The sequence below is a fragment of the Sus scrofa genome, chromosome 6 (genome assembly GCF_054392235.1).
Source record: "Sus scrofa isolate SSC_HxYL_T2T_F1_AM1 chromosome 6, Sscrofa_HxYL_maternal_Yorkshire_Landrace_v2.0, whole genome shotgun sequence".
NCBI classification, from domain to species: domain Eukaryota; kingdom Metazoa; phylum Chordata; class Mammalia; order Artiodactyla; family Suidae; genus Sus; species Sus scrofa.
Window position 1 is genome coordinate 63,035,454 of NC_139388.1, and position 11,550 is coordinate 63,047,003.

At 51.0% G+C, this 11,550-nt stretch overlaps 1 protein-coding gene across 2 annotated transcripts; it reads right to left on the reverse strand.

Moving 5' to 3' along the window:
- LOC100521529 (leukocyte immunoglobulin-like receptor subfamily A member 6) lies at nt 1-3,855 on the reverse strand. 2 transcript variants are annotated; one of them, XM_084962050.1, is made up of 9 exons: nt 3,788-3,855; nt 3,595-3,630; nt 3,134-3,418; nt 2,687-2,989; nt 2,223-2,519; nt 1,675-1,977; nt 1,056-1,116; nt 753-803; nt 1-618 (listed from the first exon to the last, which is right to left on the reverse strand). In XM_084962050.1, the coding sequence occupies exons 1-9, from the start codon at nt 3,819-3,821 to the stop codon at nt 528-530; spliced, it is 1,461 nt and encodes a 486-aa protein (XP_084818176.1). In that variant the 5' UTR covers nt 3,822-3,855; the 3' UTR covers nt 1-527. The 2 variants fall into 2 exon arrangements, with proteins under 2 accessions (XP_084818176.1, XP_003134221.2); XM_003134173.5 differs by lacking the exon at nt 1,056-1,116 and having other exon boundaries at nt 359-618.
- Between the last annotated feature and the right edge of the window lie 7,695 nt (nt 3,856-11,550).

Here is an 11,550-nt window from a genome sequence, read left to right on the forward strand (position 1 = left end):
TTCAGTTTTTTATTTATTTTTATTTATTCGTTTATTTTTCTCTCTCAATCATTTTTTCTCTAGTTCAGTTCTTTAAACCATCTTTTGCTTCTGGCTGCAGAGGTGGAGGTCAGTAGTACATCTCAGGGAATGTGGAATTAAATTAAAAGACAAATATCCCCCATGAAATTGGACCAGAGCACGCAGGTGTTTCAGGTTTGGGCACACACCTGCCATGTGGGCTGCACCTCATGTCCCAGGTGAGAGAAGACAGGCCGTCAGGGAGAGGCGTCCAAGGAGGGGGAGAGCACCTCGGTTTAACAGAGGCAGAGCCTTGCACGGGGACTCCCCAGTCCTCCCCCGACACCCACACCCCATCTCTCACTCCACGGTCTCAGCAGGCAGTTCTCACAACACTGCGGATTCTCTTCCAGAACCTCCTGGGCCCATCGGCTCATTGCCAAGGCTGTGCCCTCTGGATGGTGCCCTGTGGCCTCTGTGCTCAGCTCCTGGCTGCGTCTTGGGTTCCTCCATGGCCATGTTGAACTTCAAAGAGCAGAATCCCAAGGCCCAGCAGGATCAGGGCAGCCACGGCCATCCGGACGATGTTCCCCACTGTGTAGTCTTGTCGGGGAGAGGCTAGGGGATGCGGACAGAGAGGTCACAGAGGTGAGGGCAGACCCCAGTCCCCCCAGAACCCTGGGCACAGCCTCCCCTTTATAGGACCTGCACCCCAGAACCCAGCCCCATAATTGAGGATTTTTCCTCCTCACCGCTCGTGGGATCTGGCTGGTTTTGTGATGGGCGGATGGTGTCTGCTGGTCCTGAGAATCATGAAGTGGGGTTTGGGTGAGGAGTTGGGGACACGCAGCCCTTCCCTGGGTTCTGTGTCCCCCTCTGTGGAGTCTGCCCTGTGTCCCCTCTTGTATGAGTGTCTCATACTTTTCTGGGGTCAGGACCCTGTGCTGACTGAGCTCTAACAGGGCAGACTCGGGACCCGTCCCCTGAGAACAGGAAGCTCAGCTGGTCAGTGGGGTTTACCCCACCGTGTCCCCCGAGTACTCCCCTCCACAGACCTGCACTCACCCCTGGGGGGGGCTGAGTCCGTGGGTGGGAGGGGTTGATCCTGGGAGCCTCCTGGGGGTCAGGATGGGAGGTAAGGGGGCTGGTCCCAACATCTCCCTCCCGTGACCACCTTTACCCACCCATCTCAGAGCCCCTGGAGCCCTGGGGTCCCCCCCAATCTCTGCCTTACCCCTCCCCCTGGATGACCAGCCTCTCCTTGAGCCTCTGAGCAGCATTAGTTCCTCAGAGACTCAAAACTGCCCTGTGGTGGCCTGTGCTCTCCGTGAGCAAATGGGCCCTGAGATTCCCCCATTGTTGAACTGGGGCCTGGGTGTGGGGGCTGGTGGCTCCCAGGGCTCCTGGGAATGAGGCCAGGAAGGGGCTGGGGGCTGGGGGCTGGGGCTGCCCCTGAGTCCCTGCCTCACCAAACTCTCCCTGCACCTGCCCTGTCTCCTCCTCAAGACCCTCCTGGTGCCCGCCTGGTACCTTTCAGACCTGGGGAGGGGAGGGATGGGCAGAGGCAGAAGGGCCTCTGAGGGGCAGGTCCCCTCACGCCCACCCCAGCCAGGAGCTCTCAGGGGACAGGGTCCTGGGCTGCCTGAGCTCAGGACAAGGTCATGGTGCTCTCACCTGAGATCTCGAGTTCCAGGGGCTGACTGGGCTGTGACAGCAGGTAGGGGTCCCTGCTGAGTGAGCCGTAGCACCTGTAGGTGCCCCCATGGGCCGAGGTCACAGGACCCATGGAGAACTGGGCCTGGTTCTGCCCAGCTCGGGGCTGTGACCTAAGACGCAGCGGGGGGTGGGCCGCCCCCTCCTTGGACAGAAGGAAAGTGTCCATGGGAACCCATGACCGACACAGCAGGGTCACGTTCTGTCCTGCGGCCACCGAGGGGCCCGGCTGCACCGAGAGGGAGGGTGTGGCAGGGAACCATCCTAGAGAGAAGGAGGTGGTGAGGGGCTACCGGCCGGCCTGATTCTGAACAGAGACTCGGCAGGGCCTCTCTGAGGACCCTCATCTGTGTGTATCTGTGTTTCTCTGAGCCTCTCCATCCCCCCAACCCCATGTCTGTCCCTCCCTCCCTGGGGACCCCTTCCCCTGGTCCCAGCATCCCCCCTGGGGCTCCCCCAGCAGGGCCTGTGCAGAGGCTGGGTCCCCGCCTGACCCGCTGGCTCCTCACCTGCCACCAGGATGTCCAGGGGGTCACTGGGGGCCGACCACAGGGAGGAGAGGTTGTGTCCACCATAGCATCTGTACCGGCCCCCATGGAGGCCGCTCACCTGGCCCAGGGGGAAGTGGGCCTGAGAGAGCCCAGCCTGGGGCTGCCAGGCAGGGCGCTGGCGGAGGACCCGTGCCCCCTCCTTGGCCAGAGCGAACCTGTCATAGCTGATGGCAGAGCGACACTGGAGGGTCAGGCTCTGTCCAGAGGCCACGACAGGGCCCTGCGGGGTCAGGAGGGAGGGCTTCCCAGAGCCCCCTGGGGAGAGAGAGCCCTGAGTTAGGGGCTGCTTCCCCCATGACCCCCTTGTCCCCCCTTGCCCCCAGGTCTCACTGTCTCTCACACTCTGGGTTCTGGTCCAGGAGCCCCACCCCCTGAGCCTCCCACTCACATGGGGCTCTGGGACCAGGCTGGGCCCCCCTCACCTGAGACCAGGAGCTCCAGGGGGTCACTGGGTTCTGACCACACCTGGGGTTTGTCTCTGAAAGAGCCATAGCATCTGAACGTCCCCCTGTGGCTGGGGGTCACGGGGCCCACAGGGAACAGGGCCCGGGTCTGCCTATTAGGGTGTTGCTGTGTGTCCAGGGTCCAGGAGGACTTGTGTTCTCCTTCCTTAGTCAGGATGAACCTGTCATATCTGTCCTGTGAGCCACACTGGAGGGTCACGTTCCCTCCTGAGGCCACCACAGGGCTGGGCAGGGCTGAGAGGGCGGGTTTTCTGTGGGCTCCTAGGAGAGAAGGGGGCAGCTTGTTACATGGGGCTCATGGCCCCTGAGCTCCCCCAGGGCTGGGCTGTGAGAGGGACCCACCCTGAGAGCAGACCCCTGCCTGAGATCAGAGCCTGAGGCTGGGCCCCCTGAGTGTCCTCTCACCTGTCACCACCAGCTCCAGAGTGTCACTGGGCTCTGACCTGCCAGAGGGGCTGATACAGTAACAGCGGTACCTCCCTGTGTAGTCCTGGGTCATGTACGGGATGGAGAACTTGGCCTTGTCCCCAGCCTCCAGTGGGCTCAGTCGGTCCCAGGGAGTTTGCCTTCCCTCTTTAACCAGATGGAACTTCTGGTCCCCCAGGGTCCCCTGACACCAGATGGTCACAGAGCTATTCCAGGTGACCAGAGGGCCTGGTTCAGCCCAGAGGGTGGGTTTGGGGAGGGTCCCTGGAAGGACATGAGAGACCAGGTCACAAGACCTCCCCACCCCCAGGCCCCCAGCTCTCAGCCCAACCCTGCCTGGCTCCCCACCCTTCAGCCCCTCCCTGCCGTCTCCATGCCCAGTGCCTGGGGGTGGCCCCTTGTCCCCACTGAGGTGCTGGGACCTCTGGGCACGGACTCACCTGCCTGCACCTGGGTCCCCAGGCTCACACTCAGCCCTGGAAGAAAGCACCTGTGAGGACTTGCCCTGGACTCTGAGCAGAACCTTTCATGCCCGGGCGCCCCCTGGGTGCTGGGTGTCCCGAGAGCACAGGCTGGTGTGGGGAGGGGGCGGGTCCTCCCCGGAGCAGGGCTTCCCCTCGCCCTGCTTCTCACCGAGGCAGAGCAGGCCCGGGAGTGTGGGGGTCATGGCGTCTCCTCCCCGTGGTCCAGGCTGTGCAGCTGGAGGAGAGCCCAGCGCCCTCAGGACACACAGACTGCAGGGTGTGGCCCCTCGGAGGCTGGTGCCTGTCACTGGGCTGTCACGTCCGCATCCCCACAGAAGGGGGAACTGCCTCTTCCTGGGAGCCTGGTGCTTGTGTCCATGACAAACCTGGTGCCCCTTCCAGGCATAGGTGACCAGGCTGTGTCCTCCCTCTCAGAGCCTCCCCTTGGGGTCTCCTTCCTCCTCCGCCCGTCCATCAGCACATCCCTGTGGCTCCTCCGCGTGGACAGGGGTCACCAGTCCTGGAGATGCTTCAGATAAATGTAGGTTCCCCCTGCCCTGCAGAGCTCAGGTCATTAGAGACGCACATCTAGCATCTAAGTGCAGCTCAGTGTAGGTCAGCGCGGCCGTGAGCGCAGAGGAGAAGTCAAGGGCATGAGGGAAGGAAACAGGACTCCCAGCTCAGTCTGTGGCTTTTTTTTTCCCACACCCACCTCTGACTTCTCCTTTCCTGCAACAGCATCTACACCCCCCTCCTGGGGACAAGCCCCTCAGTCATTCATGCCTCGTTGGTGCTCCTGCTTTCTTGGACAGAACCGCTTCCTCCTCCTGTGATTCGTCCTCAGACTTAGGGGACAGTGAGTCACGTTACTGAAAAACCTGGCCTCCATTTAAGTATCTGTCCCTCACCCATGGCCTTTCGAACTGAGCAGTGACATTGTGAAAGGGTTTTCTTCCCCATTTTCAAAAGTTCCTTTGAAACATCCGTTTACTAGAGAGACTGAAGTGTGGTTTTTCCACTCTCGAGATAGCCTCGTCCTGTTTTCACGGTAGCCGATGAAGATGGTGGAGATGGAGAGTGGCTCTAAGTCATGAACTTCATTAATATCTCATGAACACTTGACATTGAGTCTAAGCTGTAAAAATAGTGAATCACCATGTTGTTTATCTGAAACGACTCCTATGTTCTCAATCAGCTGGACCTCAGGAAAAACCAACAGACACATGCACACATAATACAAAACTCCATCCATCCATCCGTGACTCTAGACATCGGCGTGAGAACATGGGGAAGGGAAGCACTGAGAACAGCTGTTGGATGTTTTGGAGGCAAGAACATTGGGAGAACATCAGCTCTATGGGAGAGATTGAGGATGGGTCCAGGTGACACTGACATGCCTCCTGGTTGGACAGGTAGAAATGCTCACAGGTCCTTGGTTATGTGAGGCTGGTCCTCAGGAAAGAAGCAAGGCTGGAAATAATTGTGAATCGTGAGCATAGAGATGATAGATCTGACAACGTAAAGTACAGTACGGAGGTGTCTCCCCCTGAGGTTCACACAGTGGCTGGGGTGGGCTTCCTGTGAGAGGGGGACCCAATGCCAGTGGTTCCACCCAAGACCCGTGGTTGTGTGGTTCCACCGCATCTAAATCCAGGGACCAGAGGAACGCATGACCAGAGCCAAGGAAGGCAGGGGTTGTAGTGCAGGCATGGGCTCATCTCTAGGGCCCTTTGTGTGAATAAAAAGGGGTCTGCCTCTTAGACCCCACTTTCAGGATCTTCAGCCTCAGGAGCTCTGTTGTCCAGTATGCACTGTTTGTTCCCTCCCGTACGAGACATGGAGGCGCCAACAACGAAGAGTAAGTGTTGCCTGGCACTTCTAGTTTTTTAAATAGATGGACCTGGTGGAATACCAGCTATGTTCCCTGTGCTGGACAATCCGTTCTCATATTTGTTTTGCATATATTAGTTTGTATCTCTTAATATCCTACTGCTATCTTGCCTCTCCCATCCCCCTTCCTCTCCCCACTGGGAACTACTAGTTTGTTCTATTTCTTCTCATTCATTTTATTTTTCAGTTTCCACATATAGGTTATTTTTTCAAGATGAAATTACACTTCCATTTCCAAATCCAGTGGAACACCTCAGAGTTTATCCTCGTCAAATCCCTTTGCACATCTATAAATCCCATCATAGACATTGAGTAACTTGGCTCCCTTTATTCCTAATATATTGACTCAAGGCATCTCCTCTCCCAACCCCTTCCACACCCTCCTCGGTCCTCACCCCTGCGCCCACTCCCCACAGTTCCTGGCTCCTTGTTGACAAGAACACCTTCCGGAGGCTCCCCCTCCTCCTCTCAAGCATGGTCTCTCCTCGGGTGCTGGGTGCCCCTTGCGACCTTGATGCAGGACACCCTCCCCAACCCCGCCACAATCCGTCTTCCTGAGAATCCCAGATCTCTGTCCGAGATAACGGAGCGAGAGACGGGATGACAAGAGTGTTCTGGGAGTGTCAGAGGCTTTGATCTGCGGGATTCTCAAAACCGAACACGGAGGGACAAGATGGAGGAGGAGTAGGGAGGAGTAGGGGGACACGCTCGCCCTCTCCCACAAACACAACAAAAAAAGCACATCTACAGAATAAATGACTCGCACAGAACAGCAACCAATCGCTGGCAGAGGAACCTAAACTCCAATAACGGCTAGAAGTTCGTGACATTACTGGGCAGAACGGGAGAAAAGAGGAGAGTGAGAGAAGGTGAATCCGAGCGGGACGGGCGCTCCCGAAAGGGAACTGCGGAGGAGAAAGGGATCCCGCACCCTGGAAAGTCACCTACACGGGGGAAAGATCTAACGAACCAGAGGAATCTCCAGATGCAGAGAAGAGTGTAGCAGTAAGTTGGAGTACGGAAAAGCCGATCAAGAACCGAATAGACCCTCTGAACTACGGGCACAGTCACCAAAAATTGAGACGCCTGGGGGGGGGGGGCTGGGCACCGAATCCTCGGCTCCAGAGGTTAGTCTCCAGGAAAGGGCCGGGGGACGCCTGGATGGGGGCTGGGCACGGAGACCTCCACTCCAAAGGTTAGTCCGTGAGAAAGGGCTGGGGGGCGGGGCAGAGCGGAAACTGCTTGGGAGGTCTAGAAACCATTTGACAGTGCAGAGACTGCCTGGGAGACTAGAAAACAAAGCTGTTGCAGAGAAAGGGAGCAATACTCTAGGGGCGGGGAAGTGGAAAGCCACATCAGAGGGAACCTGGGAGAAGAGCCTGGTCTGTGCCCGTGCTGGGGAGGGGAGAGAAGAAGGGGTGGGTCCCCATAGAATAGCCCCCATGCCACAGCAAGTTTACAGGCCCCCCAGCTAGCTGAAAGCTGTGCTTCCCAGTGCATCCCCTCCCCCCACCCCCACCACCCCCTACGCTCTCACGAACCTGGGGCTGCCTGCCATCCAGGAGGGCTGGCCTCAACAATTGCTGAAGCCTACCACCACAGGGGCTGTCCCTGCACAGGCCTGCTTTCCCTTTGGAGGGGCTACACTTCCGCAGAGCAGCACCAAACACCACCAGCCCCCGAGAAAAGGCCTGCAAGCCCAGAAAAGCTAGAACAAGCCTAGCCAGGCCGTGAATAGATCTGCCTAATTCTCAGATGGTTTTTCTGAGTCAGGATGCCCAGGGGAGGAGCCTCTTGGGTTTCTACCCGCCCAAGCCCCCAGGGGGTGCCCCACCCCCGTGGAATAGCTGCTCAGCACCACCAGCCCCCTGGAGGACCCCCTGCAGCCCAGAAAAGCTGCAACAAGCTTGGCCAGACTGTGAAAAGATCCGCCTACAATCGCAGGCCGTCCTTCTGAGTTGGGCTGCCCTAGGGAAGAGCCTCTTACGTTCTCAGTGACCCAGACAGCTGCTCCAGCCCCCAGGGGTTGCTGCACTCCTGAATAGCAGCTGCCCAACACCGCCAACCCCCTGCAAGAACCCCACAGCCTAAAAACACCAGAGCAAGCTCTGCATGACCAAGTGAAATCTGCTACCATCGTCGTGTGGACCTCCCAGTCCTGTCTGCCCTCAGGAAGTCCTCCTTTGCTTCAAAGAAACACTGTTAGCTCCATCAACACTTCCTAAAAGCCACACTGCCTCAAAAAAGATTGACCAACAACGCCAGCCCTCAGGAAATATTCCACGGCAGTGACAAGGCAAACACTGCCCGATAACGGAGAGTACAACTCCCTCAGGAAAAAGAAAACAACAAGCAAGATGAAGACACTGAGAAACCACCCCCAGTCAAACCAACAGGAGAACTCACCTAAAACAGTCAACAATGAAACAGATCTCTGCAGTCTGACAGACCTGGAGTTCAAAAGAGAAATAGTGAAAATACTGAAGGAATTAAGAGAAGATATGAACAGTAATGCAGATACCCTCAGAAAGGAACTAGAAAATATAAGGAGGAGCCAAGAAAAACTAGAACATTCATTTGCAGAGATGCAAACTGAACTAGGGGCAGTAAAAACCAGAATGAATAATGCAGAAGAACAAATCAGTGATATGGAAGATAGAAAAATGGAAATCACTCAATCCGGTCAACAGACAGAAAACCGAATCAAAAAACTGGAAAGCAATATAAGAGACCTATGGGATAATGTAAAGCGGGCCAATCTACCCATAATAGGAATTCCAGAAGGAGTAGAAAAAGATAAGGGAATGGAAAATATATTTGAAGAAATTATCGATGGGAACTTCCCAAATCTAAAGGATACTGGGTTCAAGATACAAGAAGCACAGAGGGCGCCAAACAAACTGAACCCAAATAGACCCACACCAAGACACATCATAATAAAAATGGCAAAAGTTAGTGATAAAGAGAGGATCCTAAAGGCAGCAAGAGAAAAACAGAATGTTACCTACAAGGGAACCCCCATAAGAATATCAGCCGATTTCTCTACAGAAACACTACGGGCCAGGAGGGAATGGCAAGAGATATTTAAAGTGCTAAAAGGAAAAAATATGCAACCTAGAATACTCTATCCAGCAAGAATATCATTTAAAATAGAAGGGGAAATAAAAAATTTTTCCCAACAAACAAAAACTTAAAGAATACAGCAACACAAAACCCAGGTTAAAGGAAATATTGAAAGGGCTTCTCTAAACCAAAAAGAAAGGAAGGAAAGGGAAGAAAAAAGAAAAGAAAAAAAAAGAAGAAGAAGAGGAAGAACTAGGACTGAGGAAACCACAATCAGAGAGCAGTCACTCAAATAAGCCAGCATACAGATTTAATTATGAACATGCTTCAAACAAAATAAAATTTAAAAGAAAAAAATAAAAAAGAGTCATCAAAACCATAAAATGTGGGCAAGGGATGTTAGGAAGTAAATAACCCTTTTTGTTTGTTTGTTTGTATGTTTCTCTTCTTAATTTTAATATAGTAATGAAGTGTTTGAACTTACAGGACCATCAGGCTAAAACACACAATTATGGGAAGGGGTTAGCATACTTAAAAAACAGGGCAACCACAAGCCAAAACCAAATATTGCATTTGCAAAAAATGAAAAAAAAATACACTCAAGCAGATAATAACAGGAGACCATCCAACCAAAAAAAAAAAAAAAAAAGAAAGAAGGGAATAATGGAGAACCATAGAATCAACTGGAACACGAGGTTCAAATGGCAATAAATAATCATCTATCAATTATCACCTTAAATGTCAATGGACTGAATGCCCCAATCAAAAGACACAGAGTGGCTGAGTGGATAAAAAGGCAAAAACCTTCAATATGCTGCCTACAAGAAACTCACCTTAGGACAAAAGATACATATAGATTGAAGGTGGAAGGGTGGGGAAAAATATTTCACGCCAATAGACATGACAGAAAAGCAGGAGTCGAAACGCTCATATCAGACAAAATAGACTTGAAAACAAAAGACATAAAGAAAGACAAAGGAGGACACTACTTAATGATTAAGGGATCCATCCAAGGAGAGGACGTTACTATCGACAACATATATGCCCCAAATACAGGAGCACCCAGATACATACAACAAATATTAGCAGACATAAGGGGAGATATTGATGAGAATACAATCATAGTAGGAGACCTTAATACCCCCCTCACATCAATGGACAGATCCTCTAGACAGAAAACCAATAAAGCAACAGAGATCCTAAAGGAAACAATAGAAAAGTTAGACTTGATATCTTCAGGACACTACATCCAAAAAAAGTAGAATACACATTCTTCTCAAATGCTCATGGAACATTCTCAAGAATCGACCACATATTGGGACACAAAGCGAATCTCAATAAATTTAGGAGCATAGAAATTATCTCAAGTATCTTCTCTGACCACAATGCCATGAAATTAGAAATCAACCATGGGAAAAGGAAAGAGAAAACTACTACATGGAGACTAAACAACATGCTACTAAAAAACCAATGGGTCAATGAGGAAATCAAGAAGGAAATTAAAAACTACCTTGAAACAAATGATAATGAAGACACAACCTCTCAAAATCTATGGGATGCTGCGAAAGCAGTGCTCAGAGGGAAATTTATAGCAATACAGGCCTTTCTCAAAAAAGAAAGATCCCAAATTGACAACTTAACCCTCCACCTTAACGAATTAGAAAAAGAAGAACAAAAAAGGCCTAAAGTCAGCAGAAGGAAGGAAATTATACAGATCAAAGAAGAAATCAATAAAATAGAGACTCAAAAAACAATAGAGAAAATTAATAAAACCAAGAGCTGGTTCTTTGAAAAGGTGAACAAAATTGACAAACCCCTGGCCAGACTCACTAAAAAGAGGAGAGAAAGAACCCAAATAACCAAAATTATAAATGAAAAAGGAGAAATCACAACGGATACAGCAGAAATACAAAAAACCATAAGAGAATACTATGAACAACTGTATGGCAACAAGTTTGACAATCTGGAAGAAATGGACAATTTTTCTAGAATCTTACAGCCTGCCAAAACTGAATCAAGTAGAAACAGACCAACTGAACAGACCGATCACTAGAAATGAAATTGAAGAGGTCATAAAATCACTCCCTACAAATAAAAGTCCAGGACCAGATGGCTTCACAGGTGAATTCTATCAAACATATAAAGAGGAATTGGTGCCCATCCTCCTTAAACTCTTTCAAAAGGTTGAAGAAGAAGGAATACTCCCAAAGACATTCTATGAGGCCACCATCACCCTCATTCCAAAACCAGACAGAGATAACACCAAAAAAGACAAACTATCGGCCAATATCATTGATGAATATAGATGCAAAAATTCTCAACAAAATCTTAGCCAACCGAATCCAACAACATTCCAAAAAAAATTATACACCATGACCAGGTTGGGTTCATCCCAGGTTCACAAGGATGGTTCAACATACGCAAATCAATCAGCATCATACACCACATTAACAAAAAAAAAAGTCAAAAATCATATGAACATCTCAATAGACACAGAAAAAGCATTTGACAAAGTCCAACATCCATTCATGATCAAGACCCTCGCCAAAGTGAGTATAGAGGGAACATTCCTGAATATAATCAAAGCCATTTATGATAAACCCACAGCAAATATAATACTCAATAGGGAAAAACTGAAAGCCTTCTCACTCAAATCTGGAACAAGACAGGAGTGCCCACTCTCACCACTGCTCTTCAACATAGTTTTGGAAGTCCTAGCCACAGCAATTAGACAAACAAAAGAAAGAAAAGGCATCCATATAGGAAGAGAAGAGATCAAACTGTCACTGTATGCAGATGACATGATACTATACATAGAAAACCCTAAGGACTCAACCCCAAAACTACTTGAACTGATTAATAAATTCAGCAAAGTGGCAGGATATAAGATTAACATTCAGAAGTCAGTTGCATTTCTGTATACCAGCAATGAAATATTAGAAAAGGAATAAAAAATATGATACCTTTTAAAATTGCACC